Source organism: Salvia hispanica, chromosome 4 (assembly GCF_023119035.1).
Source record: "Salvia hispanica cultivar TCC Black 2014 chromosome 4, UniMelb_Shisp_WGS_1.0, whole genome shotgun sequence".
Taxonomy (NCBI): Eukaryota; Viridiplantae; Streptophyta; class Magnoliopsida; order Lamiales; family Lamiaceae; genus Salvia; species Salvia hispanica.
This window is the reverse complement of record NC_062968.1, coordinates 20,591,759-20,619,398: the sequence shown is the minus strand read 5'-3', so window position 1 is coordinate 20,619,398 and position 27,640 is coordinate 20,591,759. Positions and strand designations below refer to the sequence as shown.

The 27,640-nt window shown below is 36.4% G+C and overlaps 1 protein-coding gene across 3 annotated transcripts; it reads right to left on the bottom strand.

The window, feature by feature from the left end:
* Window positions 1-50: 50 nt before the first annotated feature.
* LOC125218264 (serine/threonine-protein kinase TOR-like) lies at window positions 51-26,566 on the bottom strand. Of its 3 annotated transcripts, XM_048119901.1 has the most exons (57): window positions 26,075-26,566; window positions 25,547-25,885; window positions 25,393-25,467; window positions 22,855-23,027; window positions 21,941-22,039; window positions 20,319-20,478; window positions 20,095-20,238; window positions 19,819-19,988; window positions 19,532-19,736; window positions 19,093-19,287; window positions 18,085-18,237; window positions 17,309-17,430; window positions 17,063-17,162; window positions 16,889-16,984; window positions 15,578-15,708; window positions 15,305-15,407; window positions 15,037-15,219; window positions 14,846-14,938; window positions 14,618-14,653; window positions 13,647-13,745; window positions 13,466-13,567; window positions 13,221-13,383; window positions 13,014-13,138; window positions 12,868-12,920; window positions 11,832-11,955; window positions 11,569-11,736; window positions 10,826-10,978; window positions 10,547-10,699; window positions 10,179-10,250; window positions 9,966-10,100; window positions 9,830-9,891; window positions 9,560-9,657; window positions 8,822-8,931; window positions 8,337-8,510; window positions 8,194-8,259; window positions 7,530-7,598; window positions 7,305-7,415; window positions 6,701-6,841; window positions 6,480-6,608; window positions 6,219-6,378; window positions 5,900-6,114; window positions 5,320-5,526; window positions 4,434-4,547; window positions 4,151-4,354; window positions 3,815-3,895; window positions 3,640-3,714; window positions 3,454-3,520; window positions 3,175-3,335; window positions 2,850-3,023; window positions 2,621-2,749; window positions 2,464-2,547; window positions 1,452-1,513; window positions 1,303-1,375; window positions 1,072-1,206; window positions 764-931; window positions 428-684; window positions 51-307 (listed from the first exon to the last, which is right to left on the bottom strand). In XM_048119901.1, exons 1-57 carry the CDS (start codon window positions 26,195-26,197, stop codon window positions 289-291), a joined length of 7,392 nt encoding a protein of 2,463 aa, XP_047975858.1. In that variant the 5' UTR covers window positions 26,198-26,566; the 3' UTR covers window positions 51-288. The 3 variants fall into 3 exon arrangements, with proteins under 3 accessions (XP_047975858.1, XP_047975859.1, XP_047975860.1); XM_048119902.1 differs by lacking the exons at window positions 22,855-23,027; window positions 25,393-25,467; window positions 25,547-25,885; window positions 26,075-26,566 and having other exon boundaries at window positions 21,937-22,012; XM_048119903.1 differs by lacking the exons at window positions 19,532-19,736; window positions 19,819-19,988; window positions 20,095-20,238; ... (4 more) ...; window positions 25,547-25,885; window positions 26,075-26,566 and adding an exon at window positions 19,446-19,470.
* Between the last annotated feature and the right edge of the window lie 1,074 nt (window positions 26,567-27,640).

Genomic DNA, 27,640 nt, shown 5'->3' with positions numbered 1-27,640 from the left:
CAAATATGATGGGAAGTAACCAAACCAAAAGCTAATAAAATACCAGTGTATGAAGAAGAATATGGAGTACTATTTACAAATTAGTTGAGGGATCTGTACAATATATACACAAATATATACAGAAATACAAAAGCAACCTGAAATTGGATAAGATTCTTCTACTTGTCCAAGAAAGCTAAATTATTTACAAAGAAGTTGTCTCCACTAAATAGTCACATGTTGTCGATTTCAGAGCATTTACAACTCCAAGCATTTGATACCTGTGTTTTTCTTCATCTTCACACCTTATTACCAGAAAGGACACCACCTGAAGCATGAAACATTTTGTTGGATACAAATGCCAAAAAAAATAACTTATTATACATAAATTAAAAAAGGGAATTTGATTAATCTGGAACAAACGTCAATTATATAACCGGAAACGTACCCCACATAGTTTTGGCACAAATTTTCATGCGACATCGCTTGAAGAATAAGCTTCTGGACTTGTAATTTGACAGATAATCCATGGTCAGCCTCATGAGTGTCGCCAGAAATCAAGGTACTGTGCTCGAGGGAATGCTGGATGGAGCTCGATGGCACGGAAGAGAAATCCCTTCCAGTAAGTTTGTTGCTCATCCTTGCCATGACAACTACCGCTCTCTCATTCAGAACCTCATTAGCATCGCCCAATTGGTTTACAGCCTATAAAGCAATTTGGTTTAACATCATGGCTTGTGAGCACAGCTAACAAGCAGGAAAGATGAAGACTATCAAAGCATACCTGGAGGAGCTCCCTCTCTCGAACGCCCCGCTGTGGTTGAAGCATCTCTCTATTGGCGACAGATTCCTCTCCGCTGACAGCGGGTTGGGTATGTGTGAGGGTAGCCACTTGAGGGACTTCATTGAAGTTGAAAAGACGCCAGTTTATAAGGGGATCGTGCACAAATGCCTGGACACAACAAATATTATATAATCTCAGAGGATAAATAGATTTAAGAAAACGCCAACTATAAGCAGATCATATAGATATGTCTCAAGCCCAGCTATAAGTTACGTCTAGCAATAAAGGCTGAAACAGTGGGTTTTTACCTCCATCATTGCCATAACACTATCTTTGTGAGTCCGCAAAACCTGCATGACACTTTCACAAGTGGAGCGGAAATTTCCTTCAATACCACTGACCTCCATTGCTTTAACAAGCATTCTAGTTAGCCGAAAAGGAACCTATACCAGCCAATATGTATTAATTTAGACAAATGCCCAAACTTCCTCTTTTTCAAAGAATAGAAAGAACAAAAACCAATGGAACAGATTTCCAACCTTTTCTGGGAACTTTTCTCGGTTCATTGAAGCTTCAAAACAATCCCCAAAGTCGATGTGCAGTATCTTTCCACTGCCAACAATATCTTTTCTAAATAAACTAAGAAGATTTAATTATTGAAAATCATGCATTTGTTATAAATTTTTACCTGAATCGATGCAGCATTAGGTTGCTTGGATGCCGATCACCCAAGCCAAGTAAGTAACCAACCTGGAAAAGATGGGAGTAATATTTAAAGCTTGAAAATGTGCATTACGCTTGAGAATTGAGCACAATAAAAAATCCTGTAAGCTTAAGTTAACAAAAAATTGTAGGGCAGAAAATTATACTCCCTCCGTTTCCTAAAAATAGAAACTTTTAAAACGCACGAGTTTTAATACAAAATTGGTAAGGTAAGAGAGATAGAAAGAATAAGTGTTAGAGGAAAATGGGTCCCACCTCATAGAGAGAAAGAAGTTCCCTAAAATGGAAAGAGTTTCTATTTTTATTAAACGAGTATTTCTATGGACAGCAACTTTCCGACATCTTAACACTATTACTACGCAAATTAATTCCACATATTTGACATTGAAAACGATCAAAAGTAATTGATTGACATTCCCAGAAAACATTGAGAGCACTTAAAACTTTATTTTCATTGAATGAGTTAGACAAATATTTCACACCATGTTTCAGGGTTGTCAGGAGAAGATGATTGAAAACTAGACGTGTGTATCTAACGCAAATACATACATATATGTGTATAGGGAGGAAATCAAGTGACAATAGGCCTTTTACAAGAAATGAAAATACATGCAAATACACCTTAAATCCATGTATGTATAGTTCATTGTGTGTACACAATGGACTATACATGTAGTATTTGTAATGTCATACAATGGAACTTAAATTATATTTGAAAACATTACAATGATATCTTTAGAACACAACAACTACATTTGATATTTCTTTTAGTTAAAAGAGACATTAGAGTAAAGCTGGCATGAAATAGTACCACTCTGCAAGCAAGGTAAGAGGCATACCAAATTCGGTAAAACAATATATCAGCACATATTTCGAAACAATCCAGAAACTTATGCAGCTAATTTTGCAATAGTAAAAATTATTGACAAAATAATTACTAGGCAGTAAACAATTTAGAAGGGGGGTAAAAGCAGTACCATACTCATCACAGCTAAGCTTCTTGTATAGTTGGTCCTTCTGTCCAACCAGACTTCTGAAGTGCGACTCTTTAGCCAGAGCACCTGCCATTTCAAGAAGCAAATATAGTTATGCAGGAAAGAAACCAAACTAAGTCAATCCATGGGCAATACATACCCTCGAAAGGTCATTGCCTTCTGTATTCTGCAGTGCATAGTCAAACACCTCAACCTTTGCTATGAGAGGCAAATGGTCATAATCTGGAGCAAAACTAAGCATCAACTTATGCTCCTGGTTCAGCGTGATCTGCAAAACCAGAAATAATCGCCATAACCACCAGAAAATGCCACAATATCATATAAACAAGATAATTGTCAAGCTGCATGAAAGGAGGAAAAGGCCAAACCTTTCTAGCATCTCTGTACTCACGAATGAGTTGGTGCAAGGTATCACAATTTGGCTTCCATCCTATGAGACCGCTGTTTGGGGATAGTGGAATGACTGAATATCTTTGAATAGAGAGATCCTTCTCAGCAGTTTTTCTAGAATTGCCCAGCAGAGTGTTTACTAAACCAAATAGCTGATGGAGAACGCTTAGTGTTAGTTGTTTAAAATGGAAAAGGCAATGGATTATTCTGGTAAAAGATGCAAGAACTATAGCATGACACTGTGATATCAGAAAAAGAACCACTTGTTGAGTGGAACAAAGAGTATACAAGTATTAACAAAACCTGCATGACACGCTCGTCTTGGCGTAAATCTTCATGCCCCTTCAACAAGAAAGCATGTTCTTCCCCATCACTTCCATGGATTGTCAACTTTCGAGGTCGTTGTTTGGACGTGATGACAACAAGCTGGGGTGCAAATGATGCAATTGTCACCACAGGTGAATCTGGGAACCAAATTATGACTTCATTAGAATCTATAGTAATCAGTATATATTCTACATGGGTGAGTGGATGCATGTTGTGGGGGGTGGGGATGGATCTTGACAAACAGTTCAACTGTACCAGCTATATAGGTTCCAGGCACAGCTAGTTTCAGATCACGACATTCCAATAGCTCTGGAGAGACAGACTAGTTTAGCCAAAAAAGAAAATAATATCAGTTAGCAACTACTTCCAACCAAAAACTAAACACCAGTTAAATTTTATTTCCAACCAAAAACTAAACACCGGTTAGAAATTTCTTCTTGCCTGCAAGTCCAGAGTGGTCAAAGTTTGAAGCTGCTTATCTATACGCCGAAACACATGGTAATACAGATCCCAAGCCTGATGAGATACAAAACTCAGAATCATCCCGTAGTGTAATAAAGGCACACATCACTCCGATAGAGGTGGAAACATGACTATATTCTTTCACAAATCATACCTGAGTTAAGTCTGCATCATTTCCAGTTCTTCTGTATCTCATGCAGCATTCATAGGCCTCCAGAAGTTCATGCCGGTATGCCTGAAAGGGAAGTCTTCAATTAACAAAAACAATAATGAAACTAGAGTGATAGAAAAAAAAATATGAAGGTCGGTTTTCTTTCTTTCAATTATTTTCAATGGAAGAGAGGGGATCATTTCACATAACATAGAGGAACACGTACAAAGAAAAATGAAAACCATAGATAATATAACCATCTAATTAAATGCATATGAAACTTCTAAATTATATGCTCATGATATTAGAAACCAGTTGCACTGTAAAAAGGGGCACTACCTGAATGAAGGCTTTCTCTTTAATAGTGGAATTATTCCTTGCTGCACCTTCCTCGAGCATATTATGCAATGGCTCTAAAACATTCAACATTCCTTCAATGTTATGTTCACCAAAGTATAAGCGGCTTGCCTCTTCCAAAGCCTCATGCCACATCTCATGCCAAAGTATTGCAACTCGGATCAACTCCGTGGACACAAGTTGGGCCTGTTAATTCAAGAAGTAATATCAGATAAAAGAGGAACGCAGTCACCAGATAATAATCATTACGACATTTCTATTTTACCTCATCCACTAGTATACCACTATGTTGTCGAACTATATCAACCACTTCTTGCGCTGCCTCTCTCCTTAAATTGCTAATAGATTTACATGCCACGAGAAGAGGATACATAAGAGCCTGCATAATAGAATTAAATTAAATATGTTCCCTTATTGAAAATTTGAGAAAGGGATAATCAAACTGTATTCATTACACTAGTCAAGCAGTTCAGTTGCAGTAACTTATATTTCATATTCGTTCTTACGCCCAATATCGAAGATCAAACTTTGTCTTACAACATCAACTTGGTGATTTCATTCCTAGTTCTGATTTTTTATAACAAGCCATCCTTCCTACCTTATTAGCACTCTTTCCAGGCCTAATGTTCTAGCCTCATCACAAACAAACACAAGTTTAGATAATTATAGAGATCTGGGAAGAGGGTGTTCAGGTAATTATTAGATCCTTGGTTAGCTAGCAAATGGTGGAGGTGAACCTTAAAGATATTTGAGAAATTTCCTTTATATACTCAAGTCAGGACAAGGTGTATTTTCTCGATGTCAGGTTATGAACCTCTAGGAAAGATTTAAAGATTGACCGCACTTCTCTGAATTCCAATTGTTTTTTATTACTCTTTGTTTGAAAGCGCCAAACTATGCAGGAAAAGTAGTGATGCTCATGAAATAAACAATCCGTTTTTTCCTTTCCTCTAATGGAAAACTACCATTTGAGAAATAATGAGTAAATGAATATTCAATTCATCTTCCTGTGAGGAGACTGAAAGAACTTGTGCTGCATGAACAAATTATCCTAAGAAATTAAGAGAATAAAGTAGTTATTTTGACCAAAACTAAAGATTGATGCTATTTTCTGTTTGTAAATGAATATTCAAGTCATCTTTCAAACAAACCTGTGGATGACTATGGCCAATTCGCACTAATAGCGATTGTATCAGTTCCCTTACGGCATGGTTATTGGAATGTATTCTGGCAATTATCTGAGGCAAAACAACCAGCCATGTGTTTATACTAACAAGGGAAAAGCCTCTCTGCAATGCCATCTGAACTTCAGTTGTAGATCCATGGTTGAACCATAAAGTCAGGAGACGAAGGATATCCTGAAATTTTGGAATAGCAACGATAATCAATAGAGTTATGACAACATGCAGATATATAACAAAAATGTAATATCAGAACATACAGTGAAGAAAGTCCAGGAAACAAATCAAAATTAAGACTCCAAATCAGACTAATGATAATAACTTTTTTGAAAATTAAAGTACTACTACATAAAAGCACACTAATAGACGTAAACAAATTACAACCAAGAAAAATAATATACAGAAGAAATATCAAATAAAACCAGAACAGGAATGCTCAAATCCCATTTCAATAAAATTTACTTAAAATGAGTCAGTAGACCAGGGATCTAAGTTATCTAACTACCCATAGTATCACAAATGACCAAAAAAAATTCCCAAATAATAATACCTGCAAACTATCATCCACCCCCTTAGCATGAGCCGCACAAGCTATTGAGTGAAAATATCCAGTGACAGCAGCAACGACAAACTGTGAAGCAATACTAGGGAAACTCCTCAAAGTGTAATGAGACATAACTGCTGTATTAAAAAGAGCCCATTTATGCCAAGCTTTGGCCCATTTAGTAGCACAATGAGTCGCATGTCGGAATGCACCAAGGATTTCTGGAAGCAGAAACAACCAATCATCGATAAATTAGCCAACAATATTCCCCCAAAGGAGCATATGTACGAACTTGAACAACAACAAAAATACACAGTAATCTTGCCTGGTATAGAGTCGTCATCCAGAACAGGGGAAAGTGCCCATTGCCAAGTTCCTAATTTAAGATAAACCCGTGCAATGAGAGACACATTTGAGCAACCAGGTATGCCAGACTGTGTGGTTGGTTGATGCACATTGGTTCTTGAAAGGTCTGATGCCAAATCCTATAGAATAGGAATTGCGAGAACAGCAATATATCAAACCATTTCATTACCATTGACAGTGACAGAAAACAAGTATGATGTTGTACATAAACAATATGAACCTTTAGTCTGCAAAAGGCATCCTTCCGTTTATGTTCATCCCCAATTGACCATTGATATTCCAAATAAGCTAGAATAACTTGTGGGTCCCCGTGATATTTTACAGTTTCAGGAGTTGTTTCAGGATCAAACTACATTTCCATCATACAGTGAAATCAAGTTACACATCAAGCATCAGCATATAATAGCATATACATGTCAAATATCAATATTCATCACAAACCTGTAAGAGTTTTGTTAATGTTGATCTAGCCTGACTGATTCTGCCACTTTTACGGCAAAGTGATGCAAATTTTATCCATGTCTCTGCATCTTCTGTAGGTGGCAGAACAAGTGACCTGACGGCCAAAAGTGCTTGCCAAACCTGTCAATTTAAAGTTAGTCACACCATAGCTAAATATATAACAATAGTACAGACTGCACAGTAAGGAATGCTACATGCAAGTGGAAGCCTAGAATAAAGCAACCATCCAGGAAACTTCACTAGAATCATATTTATAATAAATAGTCATCTCTCGTGGAGTCGTGGACTACTTCCCAGACCCTCAAATACAAATTTTGAAACGACACAATTGAGCAAATAGCTGCGGAAAATCGAAACAAGTCCATGGAAGCGCTCGTCTTAGATAGCTCAAGGTTTGATTGTTAGGACTATGGACTACTGAGCTGAAAACAGTTGCACAATTTTGCAAAATTTACAAGTAATCACATGACACAATCTAGAAAGAAAAAAGTTTAAAATAACAACAATTGTATTGTTCCGGAAACATCTAATTACTTTCCAAATTGACTAATTGAGATGGAAGAAAAGTAACCCATTAGCTTACCTCAACATTTCGTTTTGCGCCCTTTATGCGTTCATTCCACATATTGCGGATAAGAACCCTCCGTCCTTCAGCTACCGTGTTTCCAACAGGAAGGGTGCAGTAATCCATAACCTATTACAAGAGGTGTGTCATCAGATATCTCATTAGCATTCTATTGACTCAACAGTTCAAATGCAATCTATTCAGTGAAGGCCACAATCAAAGTAATGGCACAAAAGCATGTACCTCCTCTAATTCTGACAGTTGCTGAATGCGAACCATGTTGCTGTAAGCACGTTCATAGCTTTCAACAACCTAGTAATTGGAAATCAACATAATTTCAGTATAAGTAAAACATAAACTTGGAAGGTTAAATCTATGTGTAGTTGACATTTATAGATTTACTAAAACATCAAAGAAATTATGAAAATAACAGCAAAATAATGGACACAACTAATAGAATCAGCAGAGCATACAATGAACAGTAAGATCACAAAAAGGGTTCATCTTATACCAAAGTGGAAGAATATTTTCCCTGATACCATGACTAAGTGCAAATACATTGGGGGGTGTTTAACCAAGATTACGTTGGTACGAGATTAATTTTATCATGGGGTACCAAGACTCATAATGCAAGACATATGCTACATGGCACTGTCCACGAGAAGAACACTCCCTTAGTAGATAATCAATCTTAGACACCAAGATAAGTGAACTATAGAACTTATTAAATCCTTAAAAGAGCAGAAGATCAAACTTGGATCTGCAGTAGCTATAAAGGCATTTAAATGAGAATGGATATGTAAGAAACTCCTCCCATACAACACCTAAGAAGTACAGAATTGCTCAATATAAGGAAAGACTTGTATCAGTTTATGCATGGAATAACAAAGAAATAAAGAAAACTAACCAATGCAGCAACTTCTGTGGCCAAGCATTTCCTTGCTCTTTCAACATATTCACGTGCTTCATCATACTAATATGTAAAAGAAGAACAAGCCATGTTAGCCAAGAAATACAAAAGAACTGAAGGAAACAAAAACTAAGGGTTACCTTCCCACGACGAACTAACAATACAGCTCTAAAAAATGTTCCGTTGCTACTCCCATCCCCAGTAGCAGCAGTATTACCCAAGACCCGAAGCTTGGTTTCATCTCCATCATCCAATCGAGAAACATATTCTGCCATTTGATCCCACTCACCCATGTTCCACGCAGAAATAGCAGCCTAGACTAGTAGGTAATAGATTAGTAACAGCTGGAGTGGGGTCAAAAGTTAATTCCTTACTAGCACATCACAACAAACACAGATTTCAAGAATTTAAGAATGGCATTCTAAAATTAGAGGCAATGTACTTTAACTATCAGACAGCAGGAAGTTCTTGTTTTATTTGGATATCAAATTGATTTGAAAAGTCATGGTTGGAAAGAATGAAGCTGATTTTACGTCCAGGTTCACATCTGAGATATCAACAGGAAGAACACAGTGACATCATGGAGTAGATCCTCCAAAGACCCAAAAGAAAATAGAAAACAGACCGTTGGTGCCATTTCCAGTCGAGCAGCTGGCTCAGCAGGTGTCCAGTACTCCTTGCAGAGATTGTTGAGTTCTTCCCACCGTGCAAGTGCAGCAAGGCATCTCATTCGCCCTTATAGCCAACAAAGAATAAATCTTAGTTCAAGGAACTAAGGCTTGCTAGTTCCACAAATATGACTTCATGTTGCATTACAAGTTACAACCAACGAAAAAGACGTGTCTGAGCAACCATGGGTTTAAAAACGATGAAAGGAAAGTAGGCATTGACAGAGCAAGGCTAGGTTAGGGAAACCAAAAGAAAGGGGTTGGTGGAAGGAGCACTATTCTAGAAACAAAATGCTCATGCTTTCTCTTCCATACTAGTACAGTTGTTAAGGAAGCACCTAAGTTGAGCTCAAATGAAAATGGCCTTGAAAACAGAGACTTAATTTACCTTAAAAACAGAGGAAATTTAAACAATAAAAGGCATCTGGAGGGCCATAAGACAATATGAATCATTGAATTATCAGATAAAAGGACTTAATTATGGCCATTTTAGAGATGTCAATCGTATCATTTTTCCCAATACTATGCTTACCAAGACTTGTTTAACGAGTAAAGGTCAATATAATAAACTACATATTCTGATGCAACTTTTCTTATCCCGTGGACTTCAACAAGAAACCAGTTGTACATAATTGCCAGTTTGCCACTTAGCTTACATATCCAGCTAATACTCTATTTTATATAGATATACGCACCTAGTGTTGCATCCAAAACCAGATGTGGAGTTGATGCTTGAGTGGCTTTTAAAGTGTAAGCTTTTAGAGCATCATCCCATCGTTGAAGTTTCTCATACCTGTAAAAATCAACTTCACTTCAGTAAATCAAATACCAAATAAATTCTTATTGCTAAGATACATATGCTATATACAAGATGCGGTAGCTTCTAAAAGCTCATTTGATAGGGTGAACAACAAATCATCAATAACAATAAATGGATATTGGAAGTTGTTAGATATTAAACTTACCATGACTCCTTCAGTTGCACTCCCAGATTTTGTTGAGCATATGTCAATATTCCAACTGCCGCCTGAGCACAAGAATACAAATTCATACTTGACAAATAATCAAGAGATATGAAACTCCATATGAAAATGCAGTCACCTCATGTTGATGCAATTGATTATTTATATGGATAAGGGCCTCAACTACAGCAACAGGATTACCATCCATCCTATTTGAGCAGGCACCTTCAAACTCCATCTCCTTATAGTGCAGAGCCTTTGCAAATGCACGACACTGAAATACAGAAGTTATGATTGATTCCAACAATTGATTTCAATGACAAGCCATGCAACTGCTGTTAGAAAACCTTACCTTTTCTGCAAGGGCACCCAATAGCCGTATATCAATAGGAAGGGGTCTCTCGTCATGTTCCATAAACTCAGCCTAGAAAATTAAAGAAAAAAAATTGATCAGCGCAGTGATGGTACAAGTGTACAGTACACCAAATAGGCTACAGATATATGGCTGATAGAAACCAATTAAAGTTTCAAACAGAAGTTCTAAGATAATCCAAAGAGAGTTAGTTTTAGTTGTTGATATAGTCACTAGATTCACCAGACACGATCATTAAGAAATTTCAACTTTCCATTGATCTTGTGCAAGGCCACCATTAAATGTTAAATGTTTACAGCTACAGTTATGAAACTAGCCGCTGAATAGAACTAATTGTTCGTGCATACCAAGTTCAAAAGTGTAGCAAGAATTTCAGGAGGAATATTTGGAGATGAAAATGCCATTTCCAAGCTCCGTACTAGCTGTCTTCGACAAGCCTCATTCAGCTGAGTCCAGCAGCTGACAAAACCAGCAGCAAACAATTCCCTTCCAACAAAAGGCTGCAAAAATGGACAGAGTTGGATTACTTTCAATTGAATGAAAGCATTCGTTCTTTAGTCTGCAGTAAGAGTTTTGCTAAAGCAAGAGCTTGCCAGCTACAATACAAAGGAAATAATGAAAGTGACCTGAAGCTGGGCAAGCTTGGCACATGTTCTCAAAGCTGGTGAAGGCGATTCCTTAAGTAGTTCAATACTAAAGTGCCTCATCCACTCCGCCCAGTCTTCTTTTGTACTGCGTTGAGAGGCCTCACCAGCAGCACGTAATCGAGATTCATTAACCTATGAAAAATATAAAAGGCTACTTAGTTAGACAGCTACATGTTTAAATGTTAAATAACAGCAATAAGAAAAAAATTGCACAGAATAACTTCAGACACCAAATCATTATTCTTCTATATTCACCACAAGTATTTGAAAATGAGAGAAAACCACTCAATTCATAAACAGAAAAAGAATTTCTATGCATTTATCCAAAAAATGCAGGACTAAGGGAGCCACCAATAACTAGTGCAGCACCAACCGGGCAAGTTCATATGTTTCTATCATATATTTGAAGACAACATCACAGTTAACTTCGAAACCCAACATCCAGCATGGAGATCATTTACCAACTAAAGACAAGAGCTATTGTTGGTCTGTGGTCACTTAGTTTATTCAGTTATTTAAGTATCAGCCCAACGCCATTATACAAGCACTATACCAGTAATTCAGCTGTTTTTCAATGCTACTATAAAGGCAGCTCAACTTGCAGAATTGGCATACAGTCATACTACCGATTAACTCCCACAAAGGTACTGACTGTTAAAGAACTCACAAATAATATCAATGTCCATTTAAAATCTATCGCTTTAGAGAAAAGGTCAATGTACCTGATGAGGTTTTTGTGGATCAGTCCTTCCTTCTTCCTCCGTATCACTTAGTGGATCACTGATAACTTCACCAGGGAACCGACGATTTTGTTTCTGAGAAGCAGCGTTGCCAAGAACCAATGGTTCCCTTCTCTGCAAGCGACCTTCAATTTCTTCAAAATCCTTATGCTGGCAAAGAAAACAAAATTAATTATACAAAACAAGATAATCACCTTGACTAACAAAACATAAACCTAAACAGAAGAAATTTTGTTTGATGGTACCCGCATTCGATGCTTGACCAAAAGTTTACGGATAGAAGGAATGAAGATAGCGAAGTCTTCTCCAAGAGCCTGAGCTAGGCAGCAAAGTGCATCAACAGCATCCTTTCGAAGCTCGTCACTTTTCCTGCAAAACAATGCCTCACTTAGAGATAGGAAAGGAATGCAAAATCACCCTGATACAAAGAACTAGCAAATAGTTTTTAAGAAAAATACTATGATATCAGAGCTAGAGGAAGACTACAGGCATATAAGATAGCAGAACATGTATCTGTCACCAAACACATCCAAGTATGCAACGATACCATTTTTCCACCAATCGATTCCCTTTTTCATTTCTTCAGCTCTTAGATTTTAAAGTTACTTAGTCGCCTACATCAAGATTCCAAACTTCCTCTTCCTTTTAAGAAGCATAACATTCATTTAGGAGGTCCTTGGTATGATGGAATGAAAAAGGGAATCGATTGGTGAATCCTACTTTTGTTCCATTCATTTAGCTTGGTATTACTCTTTCCCATTCCTATCTCCTACTAGATTAGGCATAACTATTCCTTCTCAACCCATGGAAATAGCCATTTATTCCATTCCTACCTTCATTCCATTCACCCCTCATTCATTTTATCATACCAAGAACCTCCTAAATTATTGACTAAGGAACAGTCAATTCCAAAACAAAATAAAGAAGAAAAAAATTAGCTACCTCCAGTACAATTTTACAAACACATTCATCAAGTCATGTTAAGTAAAAGAGAGAAACAAACAATTTCATCTCCTCCAGAATAAATAATGACCTAACTTTTTTTCATATTCTAACCATATCCCACTACCCTTCAAGATTGTTAACCCAAAAATGTCTGCAGTGGAGCACAAAAATTTCAGGAATTAATAATATATCCACATATATAAATATAAATAAAACTAAACAGTGACCGAAGAGACATATTCATGCTAAAAAATCAGATCTCCAGCCATCTTTAAAGTCAAGTGTTTGATGAGTTTCAGTTTCAACAGTTTTAAGAAAATGAGAGGGAAATCAGACCCATCCAAGACAAGCTTCAAGTGATGCACAAGAGCTGATATGTGACCCGTGACCTGGTTAAGAGAAGGAAGAAAGAAAGATGAATTATAATTCAACCATAACCCGAATCTCACTTGAGCTAAAAACAAGATGGATCTAACTTCAACCTGCACGCGAGGAATCAACCTAATAAGACTTCTGATAGCAGCACACCGCACTTCTACTGAAGCATTGGCTTTAAAAATTCGAATTAGAGCCGGAAGTAGTAGATGCATATGCTCATCCAAGGTTCCTGAAAAGTTCCAGCCAAAGATTCAATATTTATAAGATGTAAATTAGTTTTGTGCAGAATATTCCATAGGGAAGATACTAACCACCAAAAACTTCAAGAGTGCGAAGAATATCAATGACATAAGTATAGTCTTTAAACCTCTCAGCATCACTTAGGACTTGAATACATGATGGAAGAATGAAAGGAAGATGTGTTCTAAATTCGTCATTGAGAGCCAAACAAAGTTGCTCCAGCAAATGGAGAATCTAAAACAAAAGCCAAACACATAAAAATCAAATAAAATTTCGCAAACTGTATACATTAGCAATATAACTAGGTTGTTTTTACCGGAGATCCATGAACTGGTCTGTTAGAAGCAGGAAGAGCGAATGATGATGACCATAAATCTGATACTAGACAGAACAAATCTGGCAGATATTTACGAATATGCTGCAAAAGGAGTCTTAGAATATAAGAAATCTCATGATAATAGGCAAACAATAGAAGAGACATGCACAATATTGGGTACCTGCCGAACTATAGAAACCAGAGTTCCAAGTTTCCATATAATATACTCCTTAAGAAAATCATCACAAGTACGAACAGTATGGAGGAGATCGGGTAGAACCTAATAGGAAAGTTAAAGTTACAAAAATATAAAATATGAAGAGAAATAAAAAGGGAATGAAATCAAGCAGAACCTACAAAACATTAGTTTTATGCACAAACTTCAATACATATTATAAAGGGACCAAAGATACAATAGGCCCCTATTAGAAACAGAAAAATTGTTAATGCTAATTCATGTGAAGTACAAAATGGAAGGAACGTTGTATTAAAAAAATCACAAGGCAAGAAAGGGCAGGAGGGAGCAATAAAATCTCAATCTAGATAACAGAACAAAAGTCATGTATTTGTAAGCACAAGTCAAAAGAAGGCTAAAAGAAGGTATAAGTGGAATCATACAACATATTGTTTTTCTAATAAGTATTAAGCAATCAAATTCCATTAACAGAAAGAAAACATAATCATGCATATAAGAGAATAGATGTCCACACAGCCATGTAAATATACAACAGTAATAATTTCCCAAGCTTTCGCTGAATAATGTGGTGCATATATAGGATAATCATCTACCAAAAGATCTATAGAACTGTTAACTTAACCAAAATTCATTTGGCTAATGAAAGATTCATACTGTTTCTATTTCAGGAGTTATCACTAGTTCTTCCCATTTCACTTATACAATCAGAAAGTACATTTAGAACGCTCCCTCCATCCCTCCGACCAAAAAGGAAAATAAGACATCTTCATTGGGACAGCGGGAGTATATCTTAAGATGTTTCAAGACAATATCTGTTTTGAATGACCCCATTCCAAAGCAACTGTGATATCATGAATGAGTCCTCAGAGAGGTGCACATGCAAGTAACAGATCACTGATTGTAAAACACGAGGGATGAATAAGCAAGAATTTTACTAAAAAGGACAGTCAACTTACCTTGGGTAAATAAGGAACACAGCCGAGACCCATTGACTAACCTCGCAAAACAAACAAAACAATTCACGATGCAGAAAAAACCTACGTGGTCGTAATAAAGCAGCAAACGGTAACAGAAGAAGAAGACTTCCAGGATATGTTGGTGCAAAAAAAAAAAAAACAGAGGCAGTGATAATGATAGGAGAAGTAGAACAAGGCCTCCCATATATCCATAATAATTAAACTAACCTTGAATATGAATATAAGGGATCCGACCACCTTTTGGTGGTAACTAGAAAGTGAAGGATCTCTAAAAATTCGCATGAGGGAACTGATAGCAACCTGAACCAGGTCCATATTAAAGGAAATGAAAAGATAAACTTATAATTTATAACTAATTTTAATGCTGAATAACATGACTTTCAAATTCAAGTTCTCACAGTGGAATAATAATCTTCTGATGTGGCAAAAGATGGCCACAAATCCATAGGTAGTTCATCCATAGACCTAATATGCTGGCCAGGATCACCAGCTGCACGAACAACTTCACCATGCGACCCTGGTAAGCTTAGCTGGTTTCGCTTATGTGCGTGCGGATCTAAAGCACCCATTATCCCAAGAACCTAGAAAAGATATAAATACACACGGAATAAAACCGATCGTTCACCATAATAAAGAAAATATTATTAACATGATAGAAAGACCTACCTTTAAAACTCCACGTCTCGTAGACCAAGCTAGCTCACCATTGAGTAGTTTTAGAAGCAACCCAAGTAACTGTGGGTACTCATTATATGGAGTTATAACATAACTGCAAAATCATCTAAATCATGTTAGATAGACCTCAAAGTGGTGAAAACTACACTCAGTTACAAGTAAGTGATCTCATGAATAATACTTGATTCAGTTAAAAGTCATAGAAGTGAGGTAAATTCATCACAGACCAACATACAAATAATACAAATAAAAAATAAATCATACCCTGTGCTTTGTACCACTTGACCAAGAGTGGTGACAGCAACTTCACGTTTCATGGCGGCGGCACCATCTAATAAGGCTTCAACAATCAAAGGCATAAGTTCTGGAATGTATTGTCTCATTGCAAAACCACCCTGAACACATGGATGGGATGTAATAACAGTTAGTCAGCTATACAAACGAAGTATTTAGTATAATGTTCATCAAGCATGCAACAAAGATACAAGTGACAAGCCAAACAAGACAAACTGGAACAGTAGTTCTAGCTGCAAGCAGTAACGAACCAAACAGAACGGCTGAATGTTCAGATGCAATGGCTTCATCTAAGATTTGGCTCCTACAACTTTCTTATATAAAAATGAGGTTTTGTTGTATACCTTTTACAAGTTCCAAAAAGGGTAAAATAAACCATGTCACTTTATACAAACTTAAGGAACCACATTTGATATGTAGCATAAACAAGTTGCATAGACTAAAATGAAATTATATTATCACAGGACTTGAGTAAGATCTTGCCTAATACTATTAGCAAGCACCTAGATTGTGATCAATCCAAAATCATGAAATAAGAAACTGAATTTAAAAGTGTGCATAACAAAGTTGGGAAAGCCTATAAACTACCCATCTATTCCTTCCTATATTAGTTTTTGGCCCTAACCCTGCCAAAAGTCCTTCAAGTGGGTTAAGAATCAATTATTTCAATTCACAGTTTTGTTCCTTCTGTGAACATATGAAGGTAGTATGTTCAGGTGCTCAAATTCATTAAGCTACTTTCTGACATATATGTTGAAAAATGCCATGCAATACCCTTTAGCTGTTGGCATTGAATCATTGAACCATAAGAATACTAAATTATGACTTTTCACATTCACTATTTCTTTAATTTTTTAGACTCAAGAACTAGAACAAATATGATTTATATGATAGTGTGCTCAAATTTTAGTTTTTGGAGTAAAATAATTTAACTGAATAATGGTTGTAGTTGCACTCAAATAAAAATATTAGTTTATGTTATTTCACATTCACTTTTACGAAAGAGATATGAATATATTATCCACAAATTACATACAAAGTAATTATCAGCCTAGAAAAAACATGAATCCATCAGAAATAGATGCAAGCCACTTTTGTGAGTCAATCTCAACCGGCTGATATTTAAGAAACTCAAATCCTTCAAGTAAAGAGGTTGTTAGATAAGAAGCACTCTACTGCTGCTAGGCTTAGAGAAAATAAACATTCGGGAAGAAAACTCTAAAGCAACTGATGAAACTATTTATTGTATATACAAGCAAAAAATTAAAGAGAAGACCCCACCACTCTAGCAAGATCTCCAACAGTTACCAGGACTCCGCTTATAATGCCATTATTAGCATTCACCCCAGTTCCTTCATTGAGTTTCGCAATAAGGGCCTAAAATTCCAAAGAAATTATAAAAAAAACAGAAGCAAATCAATCATCAAACTGAATGGGACATGGTAGATATCTAACCTTGTGTACTGGAGCAATATATGGGAGTATTAATCTCTCACAATTGCGAATCAAACACCCCAACAATTTTGCACTTTCTTCTCTACATTTGCTATCAGCACTGATAACAGCAGTAGCCTTATTAATGGCATGTGGTAAAAAAAAATAAGGAGCCAGGTAATCGGTACAACAGAAAGAAAGTTCAACTGGATCAGCAAGTACACATAGTAGAGGCTATACTAAACATAAGAAAGAGTTCAACAATACCTTTGTTTGAGATATGTTAATAGTTGGATAAGATGGCGACGGAGTGCTGGAAGAACATATGCAGGATTTTTCTCAGACAGCCTTCCAGCCACTGAAATTGCAAATTCCCGAACTTCATAATCCTAACATAGAGTTACAATGGAGCATGTCAAGAAGTTGACTAGAAAGACCAGAAATAGATATAGATGCTCATTTAGACATCTTTCTCAACCCAAAATACCAAACATTCCTGCTTCAGCTATGGTTAATCTTCACTTTATCAGAACTTTTAAACAGGATGACTATGCTCAGTCCTCTCACTTCGAAAAAAGGTATTCAATATGTGTGAGATCTAAATTTCAATTAAAAGTCTGGAAGATTTCTAACATGGTGACTTGTCATAAAAAAGAAAATAAGCAACTAAACAGTTGATTAATCATTCAGAAATATCAAAAGTTAATTAAATATCTAATCTACTTGAGGTTCTATAAACACCCTTTTACTGAAATGAAAAGGCCAATACTCAAGCAGCTCATTTCACATCTAAAGCATAAATTGATAAATCATCCAGAGAGAGTACTCAAAGTCTTGTAAAAATTTTAAATGGCCCATGCCTACTCTAACTTTACAAAGAGGAAGTTTAGAACTAGGAACTAGGAGTACCAGATGATACTTATTACTGATAAGCAGTAGAAAACCATTTCAAAAATCAGGAAGTTACAGAGGAAAACTCCACCAGCTTAAGAGATGCCACCTTACAAGGAGATATCTAACTCTTCAAATTATTAGATAAATACCTCGTCATTCAAAGCAGCAAACACTGCAGTCAAACAATCAGCCTGTGCAAGAAAATCATCAAATTCTCCACCCTCGTGCAGAGAGGAAAATATAGATCGCCTAACAGTGACATCAGCATCAGCAACTGCTGCAATCAAAAGCTTTCCCACAATCTGCACTACAAAATAGCATTAAAATCATATGAGAATACATGGCTGTGGTTTAACACAGCTCCCAATACAGGGAAGTAGAAGTCTAGAATACATAATTTACTCAAGATGAAAATATGAAATGGCTGTGTTTTCTGTTAATATGTTGATTCAGCATAGTTAAAAAAGCTGGCTTGCAAAGATTTGTTAATAAGAGTTCGTGATCAATAACAAAATAGAAAATGCAAGGGGCAGCATATTCCACGGACATGAATATATAGTTCTGTATGTTTAAAGAGGCAAAAAGAATACTCCCTCTGTCCCTGAAAATTTGTCACTTATTTCCATTTTTGTCGTCACCAAAAATTTGTCACCTTTCACTTTTTCATTTTTTGGTAGTGGACCCCATATTCCATTAACTCATTCTAACTCCAATTTAATTATAAAACTAGTACTCCCTCCGTTTCGCCATAGTTGAGTCATTTTACCATTTCGGGAAGTTTCTTCATAGTTGAGTCATTTCTATATATGGTAACTTTTTTCTCTTTCTTACTTTACTCTCTCTACTTTATTCACTTTATACTTTATTCTCTCTACATTTTCCTCTCTCTTACTTTTTTATCTATTTATTTAACACACCCAATATTCATTTCTAAAACTCCGTGCCGAAAAGTTTCACCTCAACTATGGCGAAACAGAGGAAGTATATAAAAGTAGGACCCACATCCCACTAACTTTTTCAGCCCACTTTCTATTAAACTTCTTAAAACCCGTGCTGGGTCAAATGATGACAAATTATTAGGGACGGAGGGAGTATATAGAGTTATGCACATGCAAATTAATATAATGAAATAATGATAAATTTGGACAGGATCAAACCTCCTCAACAAGGCGGCGCCTCTTTCCACTGGCACGGCTTGTCCTACTAGAACTAAACTGGGTAGCGGAGATACCAGACAAAGAATTTGCCATTAATTTGCAACAACACAAAGCAGCATCTTTCCGTGTACCTCCATCCTCATCTTCCAAGTATACCACAACAGATTCTCTTGCAAACTCAAGAAGATCGTGACCCTAAAATAATAGCAGATCCATGTTTGTAAAGCAAGAACCAGGCAAATAAAGACCAACCCAATAGCTTATCAATCTAATTGAGAGTGAGTTTGTAAAGCAAGTACAACAAGAAATACTCAGAGAACAAGAAAAGCACAGCAGGTGAAAGAAGAAACAACCTTAAAATTAAATCGGGCAAGAGTTTGTAAAGCCCAAGAAAAACTCAGAGACCAAGAAATGCACAGTAGGTGAAAGAAGAGACAACCTTAAAATTAAATCGGGCAAGAGTTTGTAAGGCAAGTTGAACAAGAGCAGAACCATTTGGTTCTGATACTTGTAATGTAGCTGCTGAGCTACTGGTCCGACTAAGAGCAACAGAAGGCCTTGGCTGAACTTGTTGGTGTCGAGAAAGAACTCCTGAAATGCACTCAAGTAAGCGTACTTGAAGGGCTGGAAGCAAAGATGGAATACTGCAATATAAGAAAACTCATTTCAGATCTCCTGATTTACTAAAAGAGAAAATCAAGCACAACAGAAGATGTCTTGCTAGACCTGCCAGTTATGTTCTCAAGGGCTTCCACTAGGGTGGAAGACAAACCAACCGAAAACATTGCATCCAAGAGACTACGTACATGAGGCTCCATAGAAGGCCCCATGGATTTTGCAATATTTCCAACACATGCCAAAGCCTCCATGGACGGTCTCCCTCTGCGAGGAGCAATCTATAGAGAAACGTCATGTTAAATTGTGTACGCTTGATATGCTTCACAGATACAGGGAATGCAGCTCCATAGAACTTTTAAGATACTTAAAGGCCTTAACTCATACCGCATCACGTAAGTGAGATGTTATTGTCGGCAAATAATTGATGAGTTCCCCATCCAATGCACCAGCCATTTCTCCGAGGGCAATAAACCCACTGGCAGCTTCTGCAGGGATTTTGAGGACATGAAGAATATGCTTCATGCATATCTGTTATAAAAAAAAGTATAAGCCAGACGAATAAACTAAAAATGACTTGTACACAGTTGTTTGCAGGAAAAATAACAGACCGTCAGATAGTTGGTTACAAAACGATCACGTAGGAAATGAGCAATTCTTGGAAGCAAAGAAGTTATGCTTAGACGAACAAGCCGATCCCGATGCTCTAAATATCGAAGAACAATTTCAGCAACTTCTCTGTATCTGGACATCATAAACTCGCCTGTATTTCTGCCAATTGCAAACAAAATGACTGAGGTATTTCTATTTAATTCCGACCAAGCACCCACGGTAAAAGCAGCTTCTATAGTTTTACCTTAGTCAAGTACACACTATTCACTAAGAAAAGTCTTATTCACTAAGAAAAGTCAAATAATTATCATCATAAATGTTTATGAACATATCCAAATGCACATGTAATTTGTTTTCACAGTCTATATCTTTCCATGAGAAAATACAGTGCCTACCAACTACAATGGCATCCACAACACTGTATAAAATATGAGGTCACACTCCTATGAAGAAAGACATTAGGAACCTAGATGCTATGTTACATATGTATAAAAATTTAACTGAAACACAAAGTACAAAATCAAAACTTAAAGTAGAGCAAACAGCCCTTAGAATAAATAAACGATACATTACTCCATAATTTACAAACCAACTGACATTTCCCACTGACAAGCAGTGTATTGTAAACCATGTTGTTGTGAATAAAAAGGACATACAACTAGATTGTTCAAATAGAGAATGAAGAAATTTAGATTACTGTACAATATTTAAGCATGTGGTGCATAACCAATTAAATGACCAAACATTTTCAAATCTAGCAAGATGTGTCAACATGTAAATCTAACAAAAACATATACACCAAAGTGAAACAAACCATAAAAGGCAATTTAATATGATTAGAAGTTTATCATATGCATTGATTTAAAATGTGAAAAAATGCATGTTGTTTTTACTTTTTTTGCAGGATCAAACTGAAAACTTCTTTAATTTATATATCTAGCATAGACGGACTAGGCCGAATGCATATAATTTAAGTTAATACACTATCATGTACAATACAGACTTGTTTGATGCAAATTATACAATATAGTGTATATAAATAATATGTTATACAGAGTATGTATTAACTAGAAGTCCATGATGCTAAAAATATTTGATTATTGGATAAATAATGATAAGAAGAATAATAATAGTAATATTCTGCTCAACCATGATATGAGTACTTGTGTATTTTTTTACATACAAATAATTGCACTATTTTCCTGATACCTTGAACAGTATTACAATAATTAGATTATGCAATCAATATGACCTGTCTCCCTATTTGGTAATTAAGCCCTGGCCAGTTGGGGAACTGAACAAAACTTAAGGCCAGCCCAATTGTAAGAACAGCATCAAGAAAAATAAACATGAAATGCTGTAGACGTTTAGCATATGCTGTGGATCAATAGGGCATGAGAGAGATTAGCATATGTGATTACGCGAGTTAGAAATACAACATGGAGGAGTTTGGGCAAGACCAACTTCAAAGAAACCATAACAACAACAGCAAAAAGTATATGAAGATCGCAGGCCATGATGAAGCACTAACATGGTAAGAAGCAAGGAAATTCAAGCATTCACAAGACATAATGGCACACACCTAGTTTCAGCAAACAAAAAACTCATCATCTTTACCTACCTCAGCAGTTCCCCAACTGCAAGCAGAGAGCCATGTATGCTATGTATAGGGGCATTTCTTCCCAATCCATCTTGTGTAGCCTCAAACATACGATAATACCTGCCATTAGATTATTGAGCAAATGACAGTATCAACATAAAATCAGCTGAAAGCAATCAACAAGCAAAAAAGCAGATAAAAACCGAATAAACCAATGTATCTTTTCTTAGCGGAAGCTCTCTGAACAAAGAGACATTTTTCAAAACATGCATCATAATGTGAACGTGAGAAGGCCATAATTAGATAGACTAGCAAATTTTTGGAGAGTCATCAAAAGAAGCAATTTACCAGTATAAGTCTGGAGTTTGGTCACACATTATTTCATTATTTCTTAGCTTACCACTTTGCATGCCCTCGGTCGCTTATTTCTTTATAACTTATTATCTCAGTCAACACTTTCATCAATCAAGCCACATAACGGTTCCATAATGTCCATACAATGGTTTTGAACTAACAAAATATGCTTTCACGTTGAGTCAAGAATCAAACTGAGCCTCATAATGTGCAGTTCTACTTATCCTTCTATAAGAAAGCTATATATAAAACTTACAGAGACAAAGGAAGGCCATGTTACTGTAACCAGTTATCATTAGACTGTCCGTGTTTCAATGACTTTGTTGATAAATTTTCACTAATAAATCTATTCACAATAGCAGAAAAAATCAACAAAGTGCAGCAGGCAGTTTTGTAAGATAGAAACAGACAAATATGCTCATATTTCACTTTATACACAGATTTCATGTCAACGTGATTAGAGAATTATAAAATTCCAATTTAGCATGGGATAATGTGCATAATACAAAGCCAAAATTTACAAAATAAAAATTGCATCACAATAAATAGTTGCACATAGCATTACACGAATAGCACAATACCATTGGACTCGCCATCGTGTCTCACGCTTCTCAATGACACGAAGGCAAGCACGCAATGCTTCTACGGCACGCTCTCGAACATCCAGTTTTGGATCCCTCAGAGCAACCCATATGGCATCAACAAACTCCGGAACATGCACATTGAATACTGTTGAAGCATTCTCAGCCATTTCCTATGAGAACAGTTGCAAACTTTAATAGGTCTGAAGGCATAAAGTGAAAAACAACTTTAATGAGAAAAACTTCATGAAGAATGAGCTACTAGACAATTAAAAGATCATGTTCAAAAATTGTGATTGCTAAACTACCGTGTGCATTTTCATTCTTCCCAAAAACAATAGCAATACTGATGGTCAAATGCAGGGTGGCAATTTTAACATGGCATAATAGCATGACATGACGGGCTTTTTGCGAACATGTTATTATTGTGCCTGCAAGCTGCATGACAAGGCACACTTATTCTGTCGCGTTGTGTAACTGTGTGGCTATCATATCGACACAATAATAAAATATAAATATTTTATTATAAATTTTATGTATTTTGTAACTTTTAAAGGTTTTGATAATGGTCTTATCTTATCCTATAATATACTGCTAATATTGTGTTATGTCGTGTCATTTGGTATATAGTACTCCCTCCGTCCATGAAAAATAGTCTCATTTTGCCATTTATGGATGTCCATAAAAATTAGTCCCATTTCTAAAAATGGAAAGTTTCTTCTCATACTTTTTCCACTTTTTCTCTTCTCTTATACTTTACCCACCTTTTCTCCTCTTCTCTCTTACTTTACCAATTTCTCATTAAAACCCATGCCATCCACAAATGAAACTATTTTTTGTGGACGAAGGGAGTAATATTTTATTATTATTAAAATATATTTAGTGAAGTAATTTATTTTGTATCCTTGTGTATTGTGTCAACAGAAAATTCCAGGTTCATGTCAGGCATATCCTTATCATGTCATGTCCGTGCTTGGCTATTGTCTCATTACCGCATGGACACGAAACACAACATTACACATTGCCACCTAGTCAAAGGATTTAACACGCGTAAATCTTTATATAAATCACAGTAACTGTTAGTAGTTCTCCAACATTGGTTCCGGCTACAACTAAACGTCAACTTCAGCTAAAAATATCAGCACCAAACACATAATTATGGAACATGTAATTCCAACATTGGTTCCGGCTACAACTAAACGTCGACTTCAGCTAAAAATATCAGCACCAAACACATAATTATGGAACATGTAAAAGTTCTTCGGTCATCCAAGTGCCCACATTCAACCATCCCGTTAGTTGGGCCACACACCACATTTTACCACAAACCCTACACATCACTTAATAACAACTTAATCGATTATTCATTCTTTCTCTTCCATTATTCATGACTCATGAGAATCATCTCTTTTTTATTCATTTCTTACCTCTTATATTTATTATACATTATAATTAAATTGAAGAAACACCTTGGGGAGCCGACGGGTAGGGAGATGACGATTAGGCAGAAACCTTGGATGGGTGGGTCCGAACGCTGTAGTGTTTACATCAAATGAAAGAGTACTAAGATCAAAGCCTTGATGAAAGAACGTATCAAGCCATTGGTTTTGGTTGTCGTTGCTAGACATTGTGGAATTTTGTGTGAACGAAGATGATGAAGAAATTGACAGAGAAAATAGAGATAAAGATAATGAAAATGGTGTGGGTTTAGGGGGGTATTTATAGGAGGGCATAGAAGGGGTTGGGGTATTAAAAAGAGGGAAAATAACATTACCTATCAGCTAGTGAAGGGGAAATTAACTAAAATTCAAATGTTTCAAATTTTAAAAGTAAATGAATAATCAGCAAAAACTGAAGCCCGCTCACATGCCCAGCAAGCAACTGAGCGTGCCTCTCCATTAGGCCGCGGAAGGGGACGGCGCATGGAGGGTTGTTTGTCCCTCTTTCCTTCCACGGAGCACACCACCCGCAACGCGTTCCACCGCGTCACATCCCACCGAGGCCCCACCTACGCGCCGCCGATTCCCTTAGAGTTCAACCCTCCTAGGAATAAGTTTTTTTACCTGACATCTCCGACCAAGGTTTTTTACCTAACATCTCTGACCAAACCTCACCGCATTTAACATCTCCAACAATCACACGAATAAGGACAAAAATGACATCTAGATTTTTTATAAAAAACTATTTTTAGGTTTTAGCTAACAAAGTTATGTTGTCTGTTAGTGAAATGAGCAATCTTGACGATAAGGAATTAAGGAGTGATTTTGGTTTCATTGTAAACATTATGGGTGTATATTCTACTTGGACCTTTTTGTCTAGTTTACGACACAAAGCCATATATGTTATACACGCATATATCTCCAAGTCCTTACAATGTTCTTTCTTCCCAAGCTCACAAAAGCAAATAAAATTTATTCCTTTAGGGAGATAGGTGGAATTTCCACAAAATATTTACACAATCATAGTAAAAGTTGTAAGCATCAACACATTGGTAACTTGGTTCATCAACAATCGATAGGATCAGGAGGTGGGACGTACTTTTAATATTAAAACAGCAGCAAAACGGCGATATTCGACTCTATCACCACGAAGCCAATCCAATGCAATTCTAACCTGAGAAATACAGCAGCGATAAAAGGTTACAAAGAAGCTGAGGTATTATACCACTAATAGCAGAAAAAACTGAACATACCAGCCTTTCCACTTCATCAGCAGTCATTGCTCCACCAGCTCTTGCCAAGTGGCCCAAAACTTTACTAGCAATAACTAAAGTTTCAGGTTCACGCTTTGCCTCAAACGCAGTTCGCATGTAATTTGCGATTTTCCCCACTTTGACTGCATTCTCCCCAATTTCCACATCTATCAGCTCATCAATGGCCCTCAAAGCACCCAAATTTTCAGCAACATCATTGCTGTCTAGAAGTCCAGTAAGACGATCATACAGCTGATCCATAAAACGTGAAAATGCTTCACCACTGAGATCACGAGCCTGCTCTTCGACATATCTTCTCAACGCTGGAGCAGCTCCATCCTATTAGACACTCCATTCATCAATATGTACAATCGAATTCACAAATTTGCAAGTAGTAAAAACTAAAAAGACAAATTAAACAATTTAATGTGCATTAAAGTAAAATCAGCAACCAGCTTCTGGTATCTGTAGAATTCACACCTTATCTCTAGCTACTTTCAAACATCACAGTGAGTAGATTTTTCATACCTTAGGATTGCCGCGGACGGACAGGTCAGCAAGCACTCGGTTAAGAGCGTCAAGGTTGTTAGCTCCGGTGGCAGCCGCTGGACCAATGTAGCGAATTGACTGTGCTGTCGTTGCGAGAGCCATCCTAATATGCCTGTGCAAGCAAGCTAGCTCCAATGGCAAAAATTTCAAAACCCTAACCCCAATCTCGAGTGCATTAGAGTACGCTGCTGCAGATATGTGTACAATTTGCGATTATTTACAGCGAGTGAGGTCTGCAACCAAAATCGCTCTCAGCAGCTCGGCAGCGAACGGAATCCTGAGAGAAAACTAACGAAAATCCTGTATCTGTGTCACAATCAGGCTTTCGAGATTGAAGATCAAGTGGATACAGGAAGAGATAGAAATTCTAGAGCGAGAAAGCAGGCAGCGGCCTTCTTCAATGGATTCTCTCTCTAAGCACAGCCAAAACCCTCCTCTTCTGGTAGGATTCCGATTCCCCTATGCTAATATTTCTCGTTTATTTTGCTTATTATTTGCGTAAATTCCTACTTTCTCACAAAGAGCTTCTTTCTTTATTTAAACAATCTAGCATATCATTAATTTTAATAACCCTATTATTTTGTTTTGGCTAGTTTTACTAATCATTTAGAAGAAAGAAATATATTCACACTCTATTTTTCATCTTTTAAGTTATTTTGTCTTCTGTTTTGTGACTTCGTATATTCATGTTTCACATAATATATCAATTTCTATTTTTACAGAGCGTTGTTTCGTCACTCTTCGAGTAATCTGGAGGTGTAGCTGTCATGGCACATGTATTGAGTCTGACATCGGGACAAGGCCCCCGAGGCAGCAACTTGACCTACATCGAATCTGTCACTTGTCACTAATCATCTTAGTATCTATATGTATATTTAGGGTTGCATTACCCTTATATACATAATAAAGATCAATCATTAATCGATCCATTTATTTATTGTCTATATATGTTTATGCCAAACAATTTATTAAATTAATTAGAAAATAATGTCACTTAGCATGCTTTAATAATGTCGATGTGTATAATGGATCAACAGTTGATGGAAACTTCAAAAAAATTCCAGATTATCGAAACTCCAATAAAACTATAGCTTTCCACCTCTAATTCTGGAGAACCCATGGACTTTTGACAACTGTAAGGCCATTTGCAGTGGAGCCGCCATGGATATGTAACTTCTCTTTCTTAAAACCCTATATAGCAGTTTGGATTTACATTTTTTTTTATTTGTTGATTTTGTTTTTTATTTTCCACTTCATTTGTTGATTTATTCTAGGAGTGATAACAACGTTCGATTGAAGACATATTGAAAATCAACAATGATAGAAACTAACTTGTGGAAGTGGAAATGGAAATGGGCAAGATCAAGGAGGTCAATGACAAGGTTGTCATTTTCATTATTTAGTGATTTCCATATCGATTAATTTTCAATAGAAATCTTGTAATAAACGCTATCTGCCCCATAATATGAGTTTTCATTTGATAGAATATGAGTTCTCTTTTATATATTAATCTATCTATATAAAATGGATTTTGGAAAAAACAAC